We start from the raw sequence: 25665 nt of genomic DNA, 5'->3' as shown, positions 1-25665 counted from the left end.
TACAAAGGCAGTGTAAACGCTAAATTATCTTGTTTATGTAATAAGTATTTTGGTCTGATATTTCAAAAATGCATTTACCCAAAAATTTACTTTTTTGTGTTTATTGAGTTATGAAAAAATGCTCTTCAATTGAAATATTTACCACTGTGCAATTGATCTTAAGGTGCAGGTATATTTGAGATATGTAAGACAGGAAAAATAGTCGTACTTCAATTACAACTGAAAAAATATATTTATTATTTATTTACAAGCACTCTAGTGCAATATTATTAATGAAACTGAAATAACAAACATTAACAGTGACCTCTATGGTATGTGAAACCATAAATAAGAGCAGAACAATAAACACCATGAACTATATTTTTCTGACAGAACTTTCACAGTGGGCAGTCTATAAAATATCATGTACAGAAAATATTTCCTAACTTTAAAGCGACTGCAACTAATTGAAATACATTCAATTTATTTAAAAAGAAAATCACAGTAATTCTTTAGCATATTTCTTCAGCAAAGAAGAAATAGCTACTTCAGAAGTTTGTAACTGTTCTAACAATGTGTACATGAAGCTGTACCTTTGACTCTGCACTAAGAAGATAACCAAAATCTGTGTTTATATGAGGCTATGTATTTGCCATTTTGTTCTGCAACACCTTTTTTTGTTTCTTTTTTATTCTTTTTCTTTCAGTATTTGTTAACTTCTTTCTCCTGTGATTGAATGATTCAGAATCTGTTACAATTGTTACATTGTTATTTGTTTTATTTTTCTTCAATTTTTTGTTCATATTTGGAACAGAAAATTTATTGTGATAGCCATTATTTTTATGGTTTTTGTAGGGAAATACATTAAAGTTCAGAGATCTTGACTGTGCATCATACGTATCAAAAGTCTCACTGTTTGGAAACTTGCAATTAAGTGACGTATGGCCTCTTCTTGCACAGTTGCAACAGAACTGTTCATTTGGTCTCTTCAATGGATATTTGGAACTAACAGAATTTTCATGAGGAGATGTCTGTAAGAGAAAGAAGTGCAATTAAATGCCACATACTATTAATAAAGCATATTATTAACAACACAACAGCCATAATTAATACGCAACAGATCCAAATGTAATGTACAACATAGTTTACAGAATATTTCTGCTGCAGATTGGTTCTGTCCACAGCTTTGTGAACCATTATGTAATTATCAGTTACTACATGGCGCAGAGCAGTCACTACTTTGCGCATGGACAGAGTACAATGGTGGGGGATGTCTTAGTTAACACCAAGGGTTGGCTGAACAAGTGTACAATTTCAATTAAAATTTGGGAGTTCCTTACTTCTGTCAGGAGATAGATGTGACTACTGGCAACTGGTTATCATATGCTAAGGTGCTACAGCACAGTGTAAATATCACACTAAAATTATGCTACTTCTCTTTGAACGCGAGCCGGAAATCACACCAAAATTATGTAATTTCTCTTTGAATGCATGCTGGTATGTAAATAAAATGAACAGAAACATGTTCTGTTGGGCTCTTTCTGAGATAACTAAAAACCAAAAACAAGTGCTAAAATGATGATTATCAGTGCTTCGATTAACAAAGAGAAGGGACATAATTGTCTGTTTTCGAAACACATGTTCTAATGTGATGTCATTTCTTCTGGCATTATGAGTGCAACACTGCTCACAGCACCAGGTCAGTATTTTTCTTCAAAATTGCATGTAACATATTAAGCAAGTGTAGAGTATGAGGGGTATTGAAGGAGCAGCTGTTGTAATGCCTCTATAGGTGAGAGGTCAGCCACAATGTTTGATAATTCCTTGGCCTGAGTTTGATTCCAGTTGCCACCTACATTTTTTTCTTCATTTTGTTTGATTCCTCACAATGTTAAACAATTAATTATAAACAACAGTTCAATTTATATATGTAAAATTAACAGGCTATAGATAGTCATAAAGCAAGTATACGAGCAAATTTCGTATGAAATGTTCTTGTTTTTTAGTGGGTACCACAGCAATGAATTTATTAAAAGAAGGTGGCATTTTCCACTTTTCTTGTATTAATTTTATTTGTTCATGACTAGTTTCAGCTCTCTAGGCCATTCTCAAGTGATTTTACAAATTCTGAAGTATAAAACTATGCCTTACATATCAAACTGTCAGTGTCTTTAAATTTATCTTTTCAATTTGTTACAATGCTGTCTTGCTGGTTTGACATTACAATACCTTTGTGAGTGTTCAAGGCAGCACTTGTGAACCAAAATGAATACAAAACACTAATTTAAAGATTCTGACATTCCCATATATACAGCATAGTCTTCTATTGCTGAACCACATCACCACTTGATAATGGCCTATAGGCTGAAACAAGCTGTGCACAAATAAAATTAATACAGCAAAAGTGGAGAATGCCACCTTTTTTTAGTATGAAAGTGTTTTCCGTAGAGGCTTCACTAATAAGACTCTTTGCCACTAGATATTTGGAGGAGAAAGTGAGTTTTAAAGAAGTAGGTAGATCTTCCCCAAATGTAAATCTAACGACAAGAGAATCATAATTCTTGCTGTAGAATCTTAGAACATATGCCGAAATCACAGATAATTAGGTATCTAGAACAGAATGACCTCCTTTATGCTAACCAGCATGGGTTCCGATGAGAACAATCATGTGAGACCCAACCTGCGCTTTTCTCACATGACACAGTGAAAGCTTTGTATCAAGGCCATTAGGTAGATTCAGTATTTCTTGATTTCCGAAAAGCAGTACCACATGTACACTTGTTGTCAAGAGTTTGATCATCTAGCGTATCAAGTGAAATTTGTGACTGGATTGAAGACTTTTTAGTAAGGAGGACAGAGCATGTTATCTTGGATGGAGAGTCTTCATCAGATGTCGAAGTAACTTCAGGTGTACCCCAGGGGAGTCAGTTGGCACCCTTGCTGACCTTGAAGACAATATTACTAGTAACATCAGGCTTTTTGCAGATGATGCAGTTACCTATAATGAATTATTATCTGAAAGAAACTGCATAAATATCCAATCAGATCTTCATAAGATTTCAAAGAGGTGCAAAGACTGGCAAATTGCTTTAAATGTTCATAAATGCACAATTGTGCACTTCACAAAACAAAAAACATAGTATCCTATGACTATAATCTCAATGAGTCAGTGTTGGAATCAGCCAACTCAGTATGGATATGAAATGGAATGATCACATAGCCTTAATCCTGGGTAAAGCATGTGGTAGACTTTGGTTTATTGTTAGAATACTGGGGAAGGGCAATCAGTTTACAAAAGAGATTGTTGCAAATCATTCATGCAACACATCCTAGAATATTGGGACCCAGGCCAAATAGGCCTAACAGGAGATATGAAATGTATAAAGCAGCATGAATGATCACAAGTTTGTTTGATCCATGGGAGAGAGTCACAGAGATACTGAAGCAACCGAACTGGAATACTCTTGAAGAGAAACGTAAACCATCCTGAGAAAGTCTATTAACAAAGTTTCAAGAACCAGCTTTAAATGATTACTCTAGGGATATACTACAACTCCCTGCAAATCACTCACATAGGGTTCGTGAGGATAAGATTAGAATAATTACTGCACACACACAGAGGCATTCACACAATCATTCTTTCTGCGCTCTGTACATGAATGGAACAGGAAGAAACCTTACTAACTGGTACAATGGAATGTACTCTATGCCATGCACCTCATGGCAGTTCACAGAGTATAGATGCAGATGGAGATGTAGGGAGTATGAAACGAGGTTAACCAATCTGGCTAAAACTACATGAGTACAAAGAGGAAGATGCTCCTTTCAAGTTACTAGAATATTTCACCTTAGTGAGCTTGGGGGAAGGGTATTCGTGAAATTCCTATATTCTATTTAGTTATGATTACTACCCTTGTTTTAGGCACCACACTGTAGCATATTGGTAAAATTTTGCATGAGCAGTCAATGGATTTGACTGTCACTATAATTTCAAACAAATTAACAGGATACGGAACTGTCTTTTAGCCTAATTTTGGCCACTTTAAATTCACCCGTGGGTGGAACAACATTGTGAACAATGACATCAATTATCACACCAAATCATCTGATTTGGTACTGTGAGGCTTTGTTTTTCACCATTGGGCATGATAATATGTAATATATCACTGAAAATTTGTTACTAATTTGCCAGCCAAAGTGGCCGTGCGGTTCTAGGCGCTGCAGTCTGGAACCGCGAGACCGCTACGGTCGCAGGTTCGAATCCTGCCTCAGGCATGGATGTGTGCGATGTCCTTAGGTTAGTTAGGTTTAACTAGTTCTAAGTTCTAGGGGACTAATGACCTCAGAAGTCGAGTCCCATAGTGCTCAGAGCCATTTGAACCATTTTTTTGTTACTAATTTAGAAAGGATCCAATGTAGCATGAAGTCACTCTTACTCTAGAAGTGACAAGGGAAGTCACAAGTAGCTTTTGTGGAATGCTTCAACAGCCTTAAGAATAATTGTGACTACATGAGTAGAGAGGATAACTATACTTTGGTCATTCAGTATTAGAGAATCAGAGCAGGTAAGAGACTTGCAACAAATTTTACACATATTTCAAACATTTTTGTTTCTCACTAACAACCCCCACAAAAATGATGAAAGGAAAAATTTTACTGCTTACTACATTTCTGCTGTTCTTGCAGTAAAACTGCCACATGAAACATGATGTTTAAGTTTATTAATTCATTGCTACAAACTCTATTCGCAGACAGTATCCACATCTGCCACTGAATGTGTCTACAAAAATACACTCCTGGAAATTGAAATAAGAACACCGTGAATTCATTGTCCCAGGAAGGGGAAACTTTATTGACATATTCCTGGGGTCAGATACATCACATGATCACACTGACAAAACCACAGGCACATAGACACAGGCAACAGAGCATGCACAATGTCGGCACTAGTACAGTGTATATCCACCTTTCGCAGCAATGCAGGCTGCTATTCTCCCATGGAGACGATCGTAGAGATGCTGGATGTAGTCCTGTGGAATGGCTTGCCATGCCATGCCATTTCCACCTGGCGCCTCAGTTGGACCAGCGTTCATGCTGGATGTGCAGACCGCGTGAGACGACGCTTCATCCAGTCCCAAACATGCTCAATGGGGGACAGATCCGGAGATCTTGCTGGCCAGGGTAGTTGACTTACACCTTCTAGAGCACGTTGGGTGGCACGGGATACATGCGGACGTGCATTGTCCTGTTGGAACAGCAAGTTCCCTTGCCGGTCTAGGAATGGTAGAACGATGGGTTCGATGACGGTTTGGATGTACCGTGCACTATTCAGTGTCCCCTCGACGATCACCAGTGGTGTACGGCCAGTGTAGGAGATCGCTCCCCACACCATGATGCCGGGTGTTGGCCCTGTGTGCCTCGGTCGTATGCAGTCCTGATTGTGGTGCTCACCTGCACGGCGCCAAACACGCATACGACCATCATTGGCACCAAGGCAGAAGCGACTCTCATCGCTGAAGACGACACGTCTCCATTCGTCCCTCCATTCACGCCTGTCGCGACACCACTGTAGGCGGGCTGCACGATGTTGGGGCGTGAGCGGAAGACGGCCTAACGGTGTGCGGGACCGTAGCCCAGCTTCATGGAGACGGTTGCGAATGGTCCTCGCCGATACCCCAGGAGCAACAGTGTCCCTAATTTGCTGGGAAGTGACGGTGCGGTCCCCTACGGCACTGCGTAGGATCCTACGGTCTTGGCGTGCATCCGTGCGTCGGTGCGGTCCGGTCCCAGGTCGACGGGCACGTGCACCTTCCGCCGTCCACTGGCGACAACATCGATTTACTGTGGAGACCTCACGCCCCACGTGTTGAGCAATTCGGCGGTACGTCCACCCGGCCTCCCGCATGCCCACTATACGCCCTCGCTCAAAGTCCATCAACTGCACATACGGTTCACGTCCACGCTGTCGCGGCATGCTACCAGTGTTAAAGACTGCGATGGAGCTCTGTATGCCACGGCAAACTGGCTGACACTGACGGCGGCGGTGCACAAATGCTGCGCAGCTAGCGCCATTCGACGGCCAACACCGCGGTTCCTGGTGTGTCCGCTGTGCCGTGCGTGTGATCATTGCTTGTACAGCCCTCTCGCAGTGTCCGGAGCAAGTATGGTGGGTCTGACACACCGGTGTCAATGTGTTCTTTTTTCCATTTCCAGGAGTGTATATGGTGTGATCAAAAAGTAAACGGGTTGTTTCCTGATGCTCCTACTGGGCCGAGCCCAGTATCATCTTTCCATTGCTATCTTCCACAGTTCGCTCCGAGCTGTGGAAGCATTCGCATCATTTTTTGTGTAAACCCTAGTGCAATGTCTGTGTCATCATGCAAGATGCGGTCCACTTTGGAGCAATGCAATTCAATCAATCTTTGTTCAAAACTTAAACAATCTCTGGCTGAAACTTACAAAATGATTCCAAGAGGCCTATGGGGAGTCTGTTATTTCTTATGTGCAAGTTTACAGGTGGCTAAAACAATTTAACGAGGGCTGGGCAGATGTTACTGATGAAGTCCACTCAGGACAGCCGTCAACAAGTTCAAGGTCTGATAATGTGACTCGTGTGTGTGCATTGCTGAATTCCAACAGATGTTTGGGTGTCTGGTGGCTAGCAGATGAGTTAAACATGTCATATGGGACTGTGTTTAACAATGTTACCAAAGATTTGAACATGCATGAAGTATGTTCCACAAAGTGTTGAGTGACAACCACAAATCCAACGATTTGGAGATCACAACGGAACTTGTGGAATGGCTGGACACTGTCATCACCGGCACGAGACATGGATTTTTGGATATGTCCCAGAAACGAAGTGCAAAGTTCAGAGTGGCACACCCCCACATCTCCCAAACCAAAGACAGCAAGAATGAGCAAATCACTAATGAAACCCATGCTCATCACCTTCTCCAGTATAAAAAGTTTGATCCATTTGGAGTTTGTACTGCAAGGAATGACTGTGAAAACAGCCTTGGAGAGTTAAAAAGGCTAGCAGAACACATCATCCACACAAAACACATGCCCACTTCACTGTGGATGCTGCATCAGGGCAACGTGCCATGCCACACCACTGTGCAGATTCATGAGTTCCTAGCAAAGCAAAACTTGGCAGCTGCTCTACAGTCCTGACATGGCACCGTCTGACTTCTACCTGTTTCTGCACATCAAAACCAAGATGAAGGGGCACTGTTTTGGTACCACTGAGGGCATCCAAAGGGTGATGACACATCTTCTAAAGGAAATTCTGGTCACTGCCTTCCGGGAAGTAGAATAGGCATGGGGGAATTGCTGGAGGATGTGTATTACTGCTTCAGGCCACTACTTTGAAGTATTTTAATATATTGTAAGATTTGGATCAATAAATTTTGTGGCACAGGTACCTTGTATATCATTGTAAAAGTCGTATTTCGGGGCTTATGACATCATAAACACACAGATACATGAGGAACTGCTGCACTGTGCAAGACATTTTAATCTACTACTACTACTACTTTACTACTAATGCTATTCACAACACTTTCCGTATACGTTAAGCACATACACTACTAGATGTAACTGCACAATTATGCAAGGGTTAGAACTTTAATAGTGGCAACTATTTATTTACATCTCATACAAAATAGATACGTGTTTCAAAGTTCTACTGACCTTCAAAGTAGTCAACAGCATTGTGTATTACCTGTTACCAGCGATGTGGAAGTCGTAGGATACTCTTAGCAGTGCCAGTTGTGTTGACACTTCGAGCGGCGTGGTCTATTGCCCGACGAATTTGTGGCAGTTCTGCAGCGAATGCCATGAAGTGTTTCCTTCAGTTTAGAAATTGAGCTGAACTTACAAGGGCTTAAGTCAGGCGAGTGCAGTTGGTAGGTGGTATAGCACTTAGCGGCCCCATCAGTTAAAGAAATCAGTAACAGCTTGCACTGTACATACTTAAGCATTGTCCTCTAAAATGATGGTCAGATCCTGCAGAAAGTGTCATCACTTCTGTCTCTAGGCTGGTCATAGGTTGTGTTCCAAAAATAAACAGCTTAGAGACAGAAGTAATGACACTGCAGGACCTGACCATCAGTTTAGAGGACAATGCTCAAGCACGTACAGTGCAAGCTGTTACTGATTTGTTTAACTGATGGGACTGCTAAGTGCTATACCACCTACTGCACTCCCCTGACTTAAGCCCTCGTAAGTTCAACTTTATTTCTAAACTGAAGGAAACACTTCACGGCATTCATTTCAGAACTGCCACAAATTCATCAGGCAATAGACTGCGCCAATCGAACTGTCAACACAACTGGCACTGCTTAGAGTATCCTATGACTTCCACAATGCTGGCAACGGATTATACACAATGCTGGTGACTACTTTGAAGGACAGTAAAACTTCGAAACACGTATCTATTTTGTACGAGCTGTAAATAAATAGTTGCCACTATTAAAGTTCCAACCCTCGTACCACTGTATAGCACATAGTTCAGAAGACACTTCATCATAAACATTGAACTGCATGAAAATAAAACTGCAGGGCGAAATTTGCTGGAACACATGTGAAACGTGTGTTTCATACATGTAAAATATGTTAAATACGTGTGACATATATCTAACATGTGCATATGCAAGCAAAGCTATGGGTAAAAAGCTTATCCTAAACTCCTGCAACAGTTTCAGTCAAATCTGGTACACACATTAATTATAATCTGGTACACACATTAATTATAATCTGGAAAGGAATACTGTATGGATATGAACCACCAGCCTCTTATTGGAGGTGAGTGTGATAACATGGAGAGATAACGGAGGACAATGAGAGGCACAGACAGGGAGGGGAAGAAGGAGATACGTACACGTAGGAGGAGGAGGAGGAGGAGGAGGAGGAGGAGTACAGAAGTGGAAGTAGATGGTGGAGGAGCAGGGTAGAGAGAGGAGGGAGGAGGATGTGGACAGGAAAAGGGGACGATTGAGATGGACTGAGAGAGGGGGAAGGAGGAAATTGACTAATATACACTAGCCGAGTACCCGGCATTGCCCAGGTACGTATTGATTCTATTAGTCCATCCCCCCCCCCCTCTCTCTCTCTATTCATCTCCACCACTCTGTGTCCACAACCTTCCTCCCTCTCGCCATCTGCTCCTCCCCCCTCTGTCATGCGAAGTAGGTCAATGAAGTAGGCCGATACTAATACATCTACATCACACTCCACAAGCCGCATAATAGTATGTGGCAGAGGGTACTTTTGGTGCCACTATCTGATGTCTCCAACCCTTTTTCACTCGCGAATAGTGTGTGGGAGTAATGATTGTTGGTAAGCCTCTGCACTGGCTCTAATTTCTTGAATTTTCTCCTCACGGTCAATAGGTGAGATGTATGTGGGGGGAAGTAATATGTTGTCCAACTCCTCATCAAAAGTGCCGTTCCAGAATTTCAATCTCTCCGTGATCCACAATGCCTCTCTTGTAACTTCTGCCACTGGAGTTTGTTTAGCATCTCTGTGATGCTCTCTCGCCAGCTAAACGATCCTGTGAAGAAATGCGCCGCTCTTCGTTGGATCTTCTCTATCTCATCTATCAGTTCTACGTGATAGGGATCCCAGACAGATGAACAATACTCAAGAATCAGATAAACAAGTGCCTTATAAGCCACTTCTTTCGTGAATGAGTTACACTTCCTTGAGATTTTTCCAATGAATTTGAGTCTGGTGTCTGCTATTCCCACTATTTGTTTTATATGGTCATTCCACTTATGGTCACTCTGGATAGTTACACCGAGATATTTTACGGCAGACCCTGTCTCCAGATGTTTGTTATCAATAGTGTAGCTGCACAGTTGTGGATTTCTTTTCCTATGTATGCGCCATATATTACATTTATTTACGTTCAGGGTCAACTGCCAGAGCCTGCACCATTCATCAATTCTCTGCAGGTCGTTCTGCAAATTCTTACTATCTTCTGGTGTTGTTACTTTGGTATAGACAACTGCATCATCTGCGAATAGCCTTAAAGAGCATCTGATGCTTTCTACAAGATCATTTATATTTTATATTGTAAACAGCAATGGTTCTATCACACTTCCCTGTGGTGCTCCGGATATTGTACAGTGTGTTGAGAATTAAACCGGGGACCTAGAAACGATAGAGAGGCTGCGCCCCGCAGTAGCCCTCAGTGGTTCACAACCCCACAACATGCCACAGCAGTCCATTGCCGACATATTGTAACTGAGGCAGAATAAGGGGCACAAGCCTGCATTCGCCGAGACAGATGGAAAACCGCCTTAAAAACCATCCACAGGCTTGCCGGCACACTGGGGCTCAACACTAATCCATCAGGCAGATTCGTGCAGGGGACTTCCCGCTCAGGAAGCAACGTATTAAGACTGCACAGCTATCCGGGTGGGCACTCCGGATATTACCTTCACATCTGTCAATTTAGTTCTGTCAAGAGCAACATGTTGAGTTATATCTGCAAGAAAGTCTTGAATCCAATCGCAAGTCTGCTCCGAGACTTCATAATTTCATTCCCCCCCCCCCCCCCCCCCCAATTAAATGGCAATGCGTAACAGTGTCGAAGGCCTTACTGAAATCAAGGAACATGGCATCAACTTGTGCACCATTGTCCACTGTGCTGTGGATCTCACGGAGGAACAGAGTGAGCCGAGTTTCACAGGATCTCTGTTTGCAGACTCCATGTTAATTTTTAAAAGATATTCATTTTCCAAAAAATGCCATAATTCTTGAGCATAAAACATATTCCATAACTCTACAACAGATTGACGTCAACAATATCGGTCTATAATTGTGTGGATCTGTCTTATGGCCTTTCTTAAAAACGAGAATGACCTGTGCTTTTTTCCAGTCATTATGTACCTTTCATTGCTCAAGTGATCTACGATAAATTACTGCAAGAAGGGGAGCAAATTCTTTTGCATAATCTTTACAGAGTCTTATAGGTATCTCATCTGGTCCTGGACATCTTTCCACTACTAAGAAATTGTAGTTGCTTTTCAATTCTGCGACCGGTCATCTCAATATGTGTCATTTCGACATCTGTACAACGATTGAAAGGAGGGACAGTATTACGATCTTCCACAGTGAAACAACTTCGGAAGATGGAATCATTATTTTGGCTTTCTCTCTATTATCTTCCGTTTCGGTGCTGGTGTAGTCACTGAGAGAACGAATAGATGATTTTGACCCACTTACTGATTTTACATACGACCAAAATCTCTTAGGGTTTTTACTGAGGTCAGTTTACAACGTGTTATTTTCAAAACCATTGACCGTTTCTCTCATTCCTCTCCTAATGCTCATTTTCGCTTCTTTCAGCTTTTGTTTGTCAGCTATGTTTTTACTCCTCACGAATCTGTGAAGAAGTGCTCTTTGTTCACATAGCACTTTTCTAACATGGCTATTAAACCATGGTGGATCTTTCCCATCCTTTAAAACCTTACTCGGAACATACTTCTCTAGGGAACATTGAATGATGCCTTTGAATTTTTTTCCATTTGTTCTCCACTTCTTTGTCCTCATCACTGAATATTTGATGCTGACTGCTGAGATATTCCGAAATTTGTATCCTGTCACCCTTGCTGAGCAAATATATCTTCCTTCCTTTATTAACATTCCTTGTAGGACACGTCTTCATAGATGCTGTCACAGTCTTATGATCACTGTCACTGACACTACAACACAACACGTCTGTCATGCAGGTCAATGGGCCAGCCAGTCCTGTTCCCACAAAACATGCCTGTTGTGAACAACAGCCTATATGTCAGGGACTGGGAAAAACATGTTTTCGCCCTATCTCCTTCCTATTAGGAGGTTATAAAGCCTACAGTGCTGATACTCATGACACCTGCTGTTTCTGTGTAAAATTTGGTTGAAATTGATCCAAACATACACACATACAGGGTGGAGAAAAACTATGTTATGAAATTTTAACTCCGGATAGCTGTTACCAGTACAAACCAAAATTACTAATGTTGTGTAGGTCGACAACACATCATTTTTAAACCACGGAAACTTGGCACCATGTGCTCTGATTCGCTGTGAGATTGCACTGTTGTCATTCGTCAGTTGGCAGGCAGCGCCATGGTTGTCGGTTCACACATATAAACATCCCTCGCCCCATCACTTCCCCAATGTGATACACACGTGTCAAAAAGGTCTGCTGTTTATCTCCACCACGTCAGAGGCATTCACACATAAGCTTCCCTTCGGAGAACGCACACACGTCACTTATAATTTAGTCATGCAGTAAGCATAGAGGCACAGTATTCATTCAAAAAACAACAAGATACAGTTTTCATTTATGGACTAGCCGACGGTAATGTGCATAAAGCTTGACAATTTATTGTATGAGGAATGGTACCCAGCAAGACGCCACCCACACCCACAAACGTTTATAGAAATTCACCAGCAACTTGGCGTAACAGGCTTGTTAGCAGGATATCATGTTGATGCTGAAAACCTCGAACATGACGGGATGTTGCATTTGAAGAGACTGTTCTCGAGTGCTTCAAGGAAGCACCTTCAAAAAGTACTTGAGCAGTTGGATACGACATACGGGTCACTCACTGGTTAATCTGGGAGGCTTTGAGGGATGACAGCCAGCATCCATATAGTTTCCACCCTTTCCAAGACCTAAATCCTGAAGTGGACTATGAACACAGGCTAGGGTTTTGCTGGTGGTTTCTGCGACATGTTGCACGAGATCCCGACTTCCCCGTCATTGTGGTGTTTACCGACGAGTGCACCTTCTGTTGGGATGGCTTTTACAACACACTAAATGTTCATTACTGGGCAAGGGAGAGCCTCACGTCACGTACATCCAAAGACAACAGGAACAATTTTCGCTCAACATTTGGGCAGAGCATTGTGAGTGACCATCTGATTGGACCGGTCCATCTACCTCCTCAAATTACTGGGCAAATTACTTTCACTTTTTACAAGAAACTCTACCTGGCCTGCTGGAAGATGTTCCCTGCACATACGGCTACACATGTGGTTGCAGCATGATGGAGCGCCCGTACATAACAATCATGCTGTGCACAGATATTTAAATGAACATGGCCAGGTAATTGGCAGAGGTGCTTGTAGGACATGGCCCCCGCAATCACCAGACCTCACGCCACTGGATTTTTTCCTGTGGGGTTTCTTCAAGGTTCTAGTTCACCCAGCCGGATGCGAACCACCTAGAAACGAAGAGGAACTAATGGATTGCATTCAACATGCCACCAATCACATCAGGGCACTGCCAGAAATCTTTTAAAGAGTTCGCAAAACACAGTTCAACGTTACCAAGCTTGTGTCGTGTCAGAGTGTCGACAGTCAGAGCACCTGCTTTTGCAAACAATGTTCCAGCTACCAGAGAGGCCCTTTTCAGGGCCAACACAATTAATAAAAGATGCAAACTAATAGCTGTTGATGAGTTTGTTCTGGTACATCTTATCATGAAACTACAATGGATGTGGGACCCCGGCTGAACACAGTTGTGAGGTGCATGGCAGGGGGTACATCCCATTGTACTAGTTATTAGGGTCTCTTCCTGTTACATTCACACATGGAGAACAGGGAGCATGATTGTTTGACTGCCTCTGTGCATGCTGTTTTTATTACAATCTTTTCCTTACAATCCCTCTGTGAGTGATACATAGGGGGTTGCCGTATATTCCTAGGGTCATCATTTGAAGCTTGTCCTTGAAACTTTGTTAATAGACTTTCTTGGGATAGTGTACATCTCTCTTCAAGAGTCTTCCTGTTCAGTTCCTACAGTATCTCTGTGACATTCTCCCATGGATCACCATTCATGCTTCCCTTTTTTGGTATACATTCAATATCCCCCGTTAGTCCTATTTGGTGGAAGTCCCACACACTTGAACAATATTCTAGAATCGGTCACACGAATGATTTGCAAGCAATCTCCACTGTAGACTGACTGCACTTCCCCAGTATTCTACCAATAAACCTGCTTTACCCATGACTGAGCCTGTGAGACCATTCAATTTAATATTCCTACAAAGCATTACACCCAGGTGTTAGTACGAGTTTGCTGATTCCAACACTCACTCATCTGTAAAAAGCCTGATGTTACTGTTAATATTGTCTTCAAGATCATTACCGTACCACATGAACAGCAAGCTTTCTAACACACTTCCCTGGAGCACACCTGAAGTTACTTCTACATCTGACGAGACACTCTGTTAAAGATAACAGGCTGCATCCTCGCTACCAAACAGTCCTCAATCCAGACGCAAATTTCACTTGCTACCCATATGACTGTACTTTTGACAACAAGCGTAGGTGTGGTACCAAGTCACAAATCGAGAAATACTACATCTACCTGACTACTTTGCTTCAAAGCTTTCGGTATGTCATGTGAGAAGAGTGAGAACTGGGTTTCACATTATTGACATTTTAGGAATCCATGCCAGTTAGCATTGAGGAGGTCATTCTGTTCACGATATCACACTATGTTTGAGCTCAGAATGTGTTCTAAGATTCTACAACAAATCAATGTCAAGGATATTAGATGGTAGTTTTGTCGATCACTCCTATTTCCCTTCTTGTAGACGGGTATGTCCAATGATTTTTTCCAAGAATGGGCATGGTTTCTTGTTCGTGGGATCTGCACCAGATTATAGTTAGAAGAAGAGCTAACTCAGCTGCGAATTCAGTACAGAATCTGACAGGGATTCCATCAGGCCATGGAGCTTCATTCAGTTTTAACAATTTCACCTGTTTCTGAACACCACTGACACTAATACTTATTTCACTCATGTTTTTAAAGGTATGGGGATTAAATTGGGGCCTTCCTCCTGGGTTTTCTTTTTGTAAGGGAAAATTTGAAAATGGAGTTAAGCATTTCAGCTTTTACTTTGCTACCCTCAATTTCAGTTTCTGTCTCGTACACTAGGGACTGGACACTGATTTTGCTGACACTAACAGCCTTTGCATACGACAGAATTTGAGTTTTGCAACATATCATTAAACAATATTCTGCTACGGTAGTCATTGAATACATCACACATTGCTCTCTTGGCAGCCAAACATGCTTCATTCAGTATGTATCTATATCCCTACGCTTTGTTTTAGAGCTATTACACAGTAATCTTTGTTTCTTTGGAAGTTTGTTCACACTGACTGTATACCATGGACGTGCCCTCCTACTACGAACTGGTCTACTGGGCGGATGGTCAACTATTGCCATAGTACTTCTACATGCTCTTGACCTGTGCTAAAAGTTTTATTTCCTCACTATGACACTACTGTTAATTGTTGGATAATTAAAGTCCCCACCAATGATTGGGGAACGTAACATACAAGTGAACTGAAGTTTTCTCTACAGTTTTCGTTCACATCAGGAGATGAGTCTGGCGGGTGACAGAAGGAACCAATTACCATTTTTGTGCCCACTCCTGATACTGAGTCTTTCCCAAACAATCTCACATGCAGCTTCAATTTCTATGTCAGTAGATTTGAGTTTCTTGTCTACTGCAACAAATACACCACCTCCATTTCCCATTTGGCTATCCTTTTGATATACACTTAAATTTTCCCCAAAAATCTCACTGCTATCATTTTCATGTTTCGACCAGCTTTATGCACCTAGTATTATGTGAGCTTCACTGCCTTTCATGAGCACTTCAAACTCTGGCACTCTGTTGCAAATGCTTCAACAGTTTACCATTAGGATTTTAATACTCTCACCTTTGGGGGTATTTCTTTGGATCTTACACTGATACTTATGGGTTTCCTACAGCTATCTTTATCTGGAACGGATGGACAGTTGCCTAATCTAAAAAACCCTTGCAGCCAGAACCTTTGAAGTCTCTTGTTCAGTCCTTCCACTTGAAACCAAAGGGTCATGATCGGTTCTGGGGACAATGCTGCAAATTGTAAGCTTCGTTGAAATTTTTCATGTGCAAGGCAGGTCTCCTCAACCTTATCTGCCAGTCACTGGAATGATCCAAGTAGGACCTTGGACCCCAGACGACAGGCATCATTTGTTACCAGGTGCGCCACAATCTGCAGTTGGCTGCACTCTCTTTCCTCAACAGCTGCTGGAATAGCCTCTTCAGTATGTTGAATGAGGTCCCCAGGAATACAAACTGAGTGCACCTGGTGTCCTTTCCTGTCCCTTGATGTCATTTCCCTATGGAGATAAAAATTTAATAGCGATGGGGAGACTGTGATTTGAGAGGAAAAGGATGAGAAGGAAAAATAGTAGGAGAATGTGGCCTGAACAAAAGAAATGACAGAAAAAGCTGCCTGGCAGAACTTTGCACAGAGCTTAATTTAAGTGTTGCTGACTCATGGTTTAAGAATTGCAGAAGAAGGTTGTATAGGTAGCAAAGGAGAGGTGGGAAACTTTCACATAGATTGTATAATGGTACAATAGATATTTAGAAACCAGATTTTCTACTGCAAATCATATTCAGGGGCAGATGTGGTTTCTGACCATAAATTATTGGTTGTTAACTACCAATTAAAATCAAAGAAATTAGGGAAAGATAGGAAATTAAGGAGATGGGACCTAGAGGAATTAAAGAATCAGCAGTTTTTGAGAGTTTCAAAGGGAGCATTAAGCAACAACTGGTTGAAACAGGGGAAAAGAAGACAACAAAAGATCAATGGGCAGCTCTGAGAGATGAAATAGTGAAGGCAACAGAGGTTCAAACACACAAGAAGACAAGGTCCAGTAGAAATCCTTGGATAGCACATGAGATACTGAACTTAACTAACAAAACGTGAAATAAAAATGATACTGACAGAAAGCGAAACTATGTTAAGTATGAATAGTTGGAGGACAAATGCAAGGCTTAAGAAACATGCATGACTAAGGGAAAGATGAAATTTCCTATAGGAAAACTAGGGAGATGTTTGGAGAAAAGAGAGACTACTGTACGAATAGCATGAGCTCAGATGGCAAGCCAGTACCAAGCAAAGAAGGGAAAGCTACATGGTGGAAGGAATATTTTCAAAGGCTATACAAGGGAAATAAACATGGAAGAACAAAGAGAAGAAGAAGTAAATGAAGATGAGATGTCAGATATGATATTGACAGAAGAATGTGGGACAGCAGTGAAAGATTGATGTCAAAACATGAGTCCTGGGATAAAGGACACTCCCTCAGAATTATGAAAATCCTTGGCAGAACCAGCCATGATAGAACAATTCCACTTCATGTGCAAGATAAATGAGACAGGCGAAACACCATCACACATCACGAAGAATGAATAAATCCAATTCCAAATAAGGCAGGTGCAAACAACTCTGAATATTATTACTGAACTATCAGTTTAATATGTCATACTAAAACAAATTATTTGCAGATGTATGGACAAACTGGTAGACACTGCCCTTGGACAAGATCAGTTTGAATTCTCGAGAAATGTAGGAACAACTGAGGCAACACTCACCCTACCACTTCTCTTATCTTCTAAGTTGAAGAAAGACAAGCCTATGTTTATAGCATTTGTAGATTTAGAGGAATTTTGGCAATGTTGACAAGATGCACTCTTTGAAATTCTGAAGGCACCAGAGATAAAATGCTGAGTGCAAAAGGTTATTTACAACTTGTACAAAAACAATACTGTAGGAATAACAAATCAAAGGACAAGACAGGGAAGCAGTAATTGAGAGGCAAGAGAAACCACGTTGTAGCCTATCCCAACATTATTTTATCTGTACAATGAGCAATTAGTAAATGAAATCAAGGAGAAAATTGGAATGGGAATTATAATTCGGGGAGGATAAATAAAAACTTTGAGGCTTGCTGATGAGAATATAATGATGTCAGACACACAAAGGAATTGGAAGTTCAGTTGAATGGAATGAATAGTGACTTGGAAAGACTTTGTAACACAAAATCAATTACAATAAAAGGAGGAGAATGGAGTAAATTTAAGTCCGCAGGTGCTAAGGGAATTAGATTAGATAATGTGACACTAAAAATAGATGTGTTCTTCTATTTGGGCAGCAAACTAATTGATGATGATCAATTTAGAGGACATGAACAGTAGACTGACAATAACAAGAAAAACATTTCATAAAATGTCAAATATAAATTTAAGTGCTTGGAACTCTTTTGTGAAGGTATTTGTCTGGAGTGTAGCATTGTAAAGGGAGTAAAAGGAGGACAATAAGCAGCTCCAACAAGAACAAAACAAAGCCTATGAAATGTAGTGTTAAAGCAGAATGAAGAAGATCTGATGAGTGGATCAAATAATCACTGACCAAGTACTAAATTAGTCAAACTCTTGCTTATGAAGCCAATTCTGTTAATGACACACTTGCAATACATAACGGCTACAAGGATATGAATTTTCTGGCACCAAAGTGGTTTGGAAGAGCCTCATGAACCCTGAGTAGAAAGTTGTGTAAGTACAGAGAGAGGGTGATGAAAAATTACTTGGAATGATATGGAGAGAAAAGGAAACAACACTGATCAAATTTGGGGGTGCAAGTTTAGAAAATCATGCAATGAAGTACTTTTGGACTTACTCCCTCGCTTCATTGATGTGGAAAATGTGCTTGGTAATGAATCTATTGGGGGTAAATGTATTTAACCTGAAGTCCCATGTGCTCTAATCCTTTAATAAGTTTTGCAGACTGTGGGAAAGCAGTTGCATTATGTCCTTTTGTACATTTTTTTCTCTGCTGCTGTTTGGTAGGCTGACAATCAAGTATGTTATATAAGAATGCAGAATCTCATGGAGGTTACATTAAATAAAAAGTTCTGTGGTTTTCAGCTGCATCAAGTGATTAAAATCACATGAGCTTTCGGTCAATCATGAGTTGTCCATTGTCAAGTTGTATGACTAACATTGGGCTGCTGGCACAGCTGTTGGCTGGGACATCACCGGTGCTCGCGGCATCACCATAGGGGTGCATATATTGACTTGGCATTCAATGTGCCCACTTTAACTTTGCAATTGCGGAATACCATGTTGCACTGAGCTGTAGGCTGCTGTCTCTATTAAGGGTGTTATTGGTGATTTCCATGACTTCTTTAATTATGCACTGTAAGGCATTAGTGCAAGCCACAACACAGATTTTGTCAAATTTTATCTGGTGATTGTGTCTAAAGCACGCTCAGTAAAAATGGATTTCTTGGGGTAGTGAAGGGGATCTTCTCCTCCCTGCATTGTTCCACAATGCAAACTGTTTGACCGACGTAAGACTGGCCCTACTCGCAAGATATCCTGTAGACACCAGATCTGAGACCTGCTGCATCTATAACTTGTCTCAGTAATTGATGGATTTTTCTCAGAGGCCTGAAGACTAATTTAATCTTGTGTTTTTTTTTTTCAACAGGCAGCTTACGTTGCCCAACACAGAACCACAGAACAGCAAGAAAGCAAGTTTCTTTTCCTGCTCCTTGCCGGTAGTAGTCTTGTGATTCTTGCTTGAAATCACTTCATTTATTGGATGAATGTTATTCCCAAAGATCCTATGTAGGTGGGACAGCGTCTGATATCATTCTTGCACAATGAACCAGTGTTTGTAACACAGTGCACCTCTGTACAGGTAGGTTTTCTGTAGATGCAGAGGCCAAGGCATTCACTGAAGATGGACAGTAACATTGTCTTTTTCTACTTCCGTGGTGAACTGGATGTTGTTAATGGCACTGAACTGTTCCAAGAGCTCATCAAGTATCTCAGGTCTGTGGGGCCAAATGACAAACATGTTGTCAACCTATCAAAATAAACAATTACGCTTTAATGGCACCGTGTCTAAGGCAATATCTTAAAAATTCTACATGAAGAGCTATGAAACAGCTGGAGCTAAAGAGTTGCCGATTGGAATGCACTCCCTCTGATCATAAAACTGACCATTGTACAAAAAATAAAAAGATGTAAGAGTTTGCCTAAAAAGCCTACCTACATCACTTATGAATAACTGGGATAGTAGGTCAAAAGAGTCTTTGATAGGCACATTTGTAAACAGCACCACCACATCAAAACTGGCCATAATGTCATGCTCACCAAGTTGCAGACATTTAATTCAGCTGATAAAATCTGCCAAGTTTTTAATATGATGTTCACAGTGTCCAACATGTGGAGTGAGGAGATTGGTCAAGTACTTGAGGCTTGTACGTTACTGAACCAATTGTGGATAGGATGAGGTGGAATGTCATCCCATCCATGAAGATCTTTGGTGAAGTATAAATAGTAGGTGGTCTAGGTGCCTGTGGGAAAACATTCTGATCACACTATCTTCTCCCACAGGCACTTAGACCACTTACTGCTTATGCTTTACCGAAGATCCACAAGGCAAGGAGAAGAGAGGTTTTATCACCTATGCTACACTATCTGCGTTGACTGAGTGTGCTTTAGGAATGGTCACTGGATGAAATTTGACACAACCTGTTTTGGAGCTCTGCGTAATTAAAGAAGCCATTGAAATAAAAATAATCAACAACACCATCAATAGAGATGGGAAGGCTGCAGCATAGCACAACATGGAATACTGCGATCGCGAAGTTAAAGTAGGCATGTTGAACGCTGAGTCAATTGTGCAAGCTTCTTCATCTCCCAGTACTTACTGCAACGAACATCTTTCTGAATCTGCTTAGTGTATTCATCTCTTGGTCTCCCTCTATGATTTTTACCCTCCACGCTGCCCTCCAATGCTAAATGTGTGATCCCTTGATGCCTCAGAACATGTCCTACCAATCGATCCCTTCTTCTTGTCAAGTTGTGCCACAAACTCCTCTTCTCCCCAATTCTATTCAATACCTCCTCATTAATTATGTGATCTATCCATCTAATCTTCAGCATTCTTCTGTAACACCACATTTCGAAAGCTTCTATTCTCTTCTTGTCCAAACTATTTATCGTCCATGTTTCACTTCCATACATGGCTACACTCCACACAAATACTTTTCAGAAACGACTTCCTGACACTTAAATCTATACTTGATGTTAACTAATTTCTCTTCTTCAGAAACGCTTTCCTTACCATTGCCAGTCAATATATCAATCAATATATCATATCAATATATGTCCATATATCGTGACGCCGCAAGCACCAGTGATGTCACAACTGAAGCTGTGTTTATAAGGGCATACCAGCAGCCCACTGGCAGTCATACAACTTAACAATGGCCAAGGCATGCTTGGCTGAAAGCTCATGTAGTATTAATCACTTATTCAAATGCTGTTAAGTATTAACTGTGTTATCTGATCACGTATACAGAAATCAAGAACTATATTTTTTAAATTAAGATTTATAGTGTCTGATATGGCAGATTCTAATTTCATAAAATGCTATAAGAAAACAGTGATCATTTACAATAATCTTTAGCTCCAATAACTTACAGTAGAATGGTATATCCTCCATGCCTCTGGACACATCCACATATAGTGTCCATGTTGGCCACATCCAGTGCACTGTTGTGTAGCAAAGCAGCATTTCTTACAACCTTTGCTGTATTTGGTGGCTGGTCGTCCACACTGGGTGAAACAAAGAAAATGCTCTATAATGCAGTCACCAAAAATTGTAAATAACCAAAATTAATGTGGGCTCAGATCTTCACAAATACAACAATGTACAATGTAATGTGAACTTTAAGTTTCACATTTGATCCCTTTTTTCTTTTTGCACATTAAACACTTTTTAGATCAACGTTAACCCATTTCTTTTTTTAATCAGGAACAACTGCAAGTGGTTTTGATTAGTGGATTCATATCATCCTAACCTATCTACAAACTATGTAACCCAAATCCTTCACCTTCATAACCTGGTAAAAAAAAAAAAAAAACCTGCCATTTCATTCTGTTTCCTTTTCTAACTTTGCTTCCAAACCACACAGAAAAAAGTAAGTGGTTCAGTGTGAAAAAACTACGTGCACCATTCACTAATACTGTATGCCTGGCATAGCTAGGTGACAACATAAGTTTCAAGGTAATTTCCAGCTGGCAAAATACGTACACTAGCATAACTATCAACACATAACCAGAGTCCTGCAAGTGAACTGCATACAGAGCCTTTATGTTTGTTGGATTCCAGTATTTGGTTATATATTTCTTCTGCCTTGATTTTTCTGAGCAAGGTAACATTCTTCATTACTCAATCAAGACCTTAATTAAGAATTTCCATCAATTAGCAAAATCCCAAACACTGCAATTTTATATGCAAATAGGTAATCCCTCTCAGAGAAACACAATGAACTAATCAAATAGTACTGTCAGTTTTTATATATTTTTTAACCAGTTACCTTTTAGTTAAGTCAAATAATTGTTGGGACTTGTACACCATCTACTTTCTTAAATTTTCACCCTGCAGTTCTATGAACTGTAATGAATCTCCAAGATTACAAAATATTATTACATAAGTCTAAATACGGTATACCACCACCATCCCAGAAGTCTTCAGTCCGGACCTCAAGAGCATACTGGCAACACCTTTATGAAAGTTGGGGTCATGCCATTATCATAAAATGTATCGGAGTCCACATACGGCAATCACACATGTAACATCTATGCAACAAGTCCACAAGGGGAAGCTACATAAGCAACATCTATGGAACACAATTCACGTGTTGCAGTAGTCCATTTACTTGTTGCAATAACTTCAAGTTGTACAAATATATTTCAAGGAAGACGCAATACATGAAAGTCACAGATCAAGTAAACAGAGTAAGATGTGTGTACACTTTAACAGTCAAGTCATAACTGAGTCCAAGTCTAGCGGCTGCTGGCTGGCTGGCTGCTTAGGTGGCACTGCTGCTGCATGGCTGGCAGACAGCGCCGCAAGTAGAGGACATGCGTAACTGCGCAGCAGCACTTTGAAAGATCGGCAAGTCACAACACTTTTCCCCCCTTTGAATTTTTTGCTCAGGTCTTGATGGAGGTGGCCTGTAGATTGCTAACGTCCATAGGTGTTGTTTGACTGGCCATAAAGTCTCGAGGAGGAAGCTTCCCGGATGGACGGAAGTGTCCCCGATGATAACTGGTCGAGATGACAGGAGACGTGGAGGTCGAATCTGCTGGGGCCTCGTGCACCAATCTGCCCATTGCGGCACGTCCGGTTGTTATAACAGGAGACATGGGCGGTGTGTCCGCGTCCGTAGGAGGAGGAGGCGAGTAGAGTTGCTCCGACAGATGATGGTCATCTGGTTCCTGCATGGGCACATCTCCTGGTGGTGTCAGTTCTTGTGCTGGCACCGATATGATGGTGAAAGGACTGCGTTGTGAGTAATGAGAGATTCCAGTATCCTGCGGCTGTGAGCTGGAAAGCCGCAGAAGATGAAGTGGCGTGGGGGGCTGTTGGCCATGTAAGAGCTCAGCCGGGCTGCGGTTGCCCATGGGGGTGAAACGGTAAGAAGCCAGAAATTGGAGAAGCGCATCATCAGCAGAAGAAGTCAGGAGTTTCCTCATCTGAGCCTTAAATGTGCGGACCAGTTGTTCAGCCTCACCGTTTGACTGTGGATGGAACGGAGGGGCCGTGACATGCATGACGCCGTGACGGGCACAAAAATCCGCAAAATCGGAAGAGGCAAATTGTGGACCATTATCAGTAACAAGAGTAGAGGGAAGGCCTTCCAAAGAGCAAATGTGAGCTAGAGCATTGGTGGTTGCCGCAGTGGTAGGCGACGTGCAACGGACAATGAAAGGAAAGTTAGAGTAGGCGTCAATAACGAGAAGCCAATAAGTACCTAAAAAAGGTCCCATGAAGTGAGCATGAATTCGCTCCCAGAGCTTCTCAGGCAAAGGCCACGGTGACAAAGATGACTTCGGGGTGGTGGCCTGTGACGCACAAGGGCCGCAGGCAGCGACCATGTGTGCTTTTTCAGAGTCGATGCCGGGCCAGTACACATGATAGCGCACCAGAGATTTTGTGCGAGAGATACCCCAGTGCCCTTGGTTATGGAGGCACAAGACTGAAGCACGCAAAGATGCAGGTACTACAACACGCGGCGAAGCATTTTCGGTGGAAAGGAGGATAACACCATCCCTAGCCGTGAGGCGGTAACGCAAAGCGTAGTAGTTCCGCAACAGATCAGAAGTCCTAACGGCTGGACGATCTGGCCAACCCTTCTGAATACAGTGTAAAACCCGGGAGAGGGTAGGGTCAGAACCCGTAGCAGCCGCCAGCCGGTCCCCAGTGATGCGGAACCCGTACACAATCCACTGCTAGGCAACATCCAGGTGGAAACACAAAAGTTCGTCCCTATCGAATGCCAGATCAGCACCCATGGGAACGCGAGACAGTGCATCAACATTCGCATGTTGAGCTGTCGGCCAGAAATGAATCTCATAACTGAAACGAGACATGTAAAGAGCCCAATGCTGGAGGCGGTGTGAAGCCTTGTCGGGAAGTGACGTTGATGGATGAAACAAGAAAACAAGTGGTTTGTGATCCAGATGCCTGAAAAAATTTTGATTTCTGAAGATTACACTTAAGACCGGCAGTCTGTAAGATATGAAAAAGTGTGTGGAGATTTTGAAGATGTTCGTCAGTGGTGGAGCCAGTGACAACAATGTCGTCCATGTAATTAATACACCCAGGGACAGGGAGCAATAATTGCTCCAAGAATCGCTGAAAGAGAGTAGGGGCGCTGGCAACCGTGAATGGCAATTGTTGGTATTGATAGAGGCCGAAAGGCGTGTTAAGGACCAGAAACTGCCGGGAAGCAGCGTCGAGAAGAAGTTGATGATAAGCTTCTGACAGGTCAAGTTTAGAAAAATACTGGCCTCCAGCAAGTTTAGTGAACAATTCGTCAGGTCGAGGCATAGGGTAAGTGTCGATAAGGCATTGAGCATTTACAGTGTCTTTGAAATCGCCACAGAGACTAATATCACCATTTGGCTTAGCAACGACAATGACAGGAAAGGACTACTCACTGGAAGTGACAGGAGGCAAGACCCCAGAAGCAGTGAGACGATCCAGCTCCCGTTTGACCTGATCACAAAGGGCCACAGGAATGGGGCGAGCCCAAAAAAACTTAGGCCGAGCAGTGGATTTGAGCGTGATATGAGCTTCAAAGTCGTTTGCACGGCCTAACCCAGGAGAAAAAAGGGACGAAAATGTCGTCGACAAGGAATCCAATTGAGCATAAGGAATAGCATCAGAGACAATATTGACAGAGGCATCGAAACCAAAAAGATTCTCCGCATTACTATGGTCAACCACAAATATGAGAACAGCGCGAACGACACATTTGTAAGATGCCTCAGCATCAAATTGTCCCAAGAGAGAACTCTTCTGTTTATTGTAAGTCCGTAATTGCCTAGTGACAGGTGACAGGATTGGAGAACCCAACTGAAAATACATCTGAGAATTGATGATAGTGGCAGCAGAACCCGTATCCACCTGCATGCGAACATCTAGACCAAGTATTTGGACAGTGAGGAATAACTTCCTTCAAAGGGAAGAAGTACAATTGACAGACAACACAGAATCAGAATCAGTGTCATGTTCATGAACATCATGTATGCGGTTGGATTTGCAAACTGATGACACATGACCCTTCTTCTTCTTCTTCTCCTCCTCTCTCTTCCCCCCCCCCCCCCCCCCCCCCCTCCATTTGTGACACACGGCCCAACGTCGTGGACAATCTTCTCGTGAATGTTTCGTAAAGCACCGCGGACATGAAGGAAGTTGCCGTGGGTTTTGCTGCAGTTTCTTAGAGGTTTGTTTACGGTT

The 25665-nt window shown here is 41.9% G+C and overlaps 1 protein-coding gene across 3 annotated transcripts in view; it reads right to left on the bottom strand.

Moving 5' to 3' along the window:
* Positions 1-213: 213 nt before the first annotated feature.
* The window catches only part of LOC124717007, a 94763-nt gene continuing 69311 nt past the window's right edge, over positions 214-25665 (bottom strand). For 2 of the 3 annotated variants that reach the window (XM_047243656.1, XM_047243648.1), the window contains 2 exons: positions 21336-21470; positions 214-1010 (listed from right to left, as the gene is read on the bottom strand). In XM_047243656.1, coding sequence (XP_047099612.1) covers positions 621-1010; positions 21336-21470 — 525 coding nt within the window. In that variant the 3' untranslated portion in view covers positions 214-620. The remainder of the gene's footprint in view (positions 1011-21335; positions 21471-25665) is intronic. The other variant, XM_047243665.1, reaches the window with a different exon arrangement.

The sequence above is a fragment of the Schistocerca piceifrons genome, chromosome 1 (genome assembly GCF_021461385.2).
Source record: "Schistocerca piceifrons isolate TAMUIC-IGC-003096 chromosome 1, iqSchPice1.1, whole genome shotgun sequence".
Classification (NCBI taxonomy): Eukaryota; Metazoa; Arthropoda; class Insecta; order Orthoptera; family Acrididae; genus Schistocerca; species Schistocerca piceifrons.
Note: the sequence above shows the minus strand (reverse complement) of the source record. Positions and strands in the feature narration are given on the sequence as shown.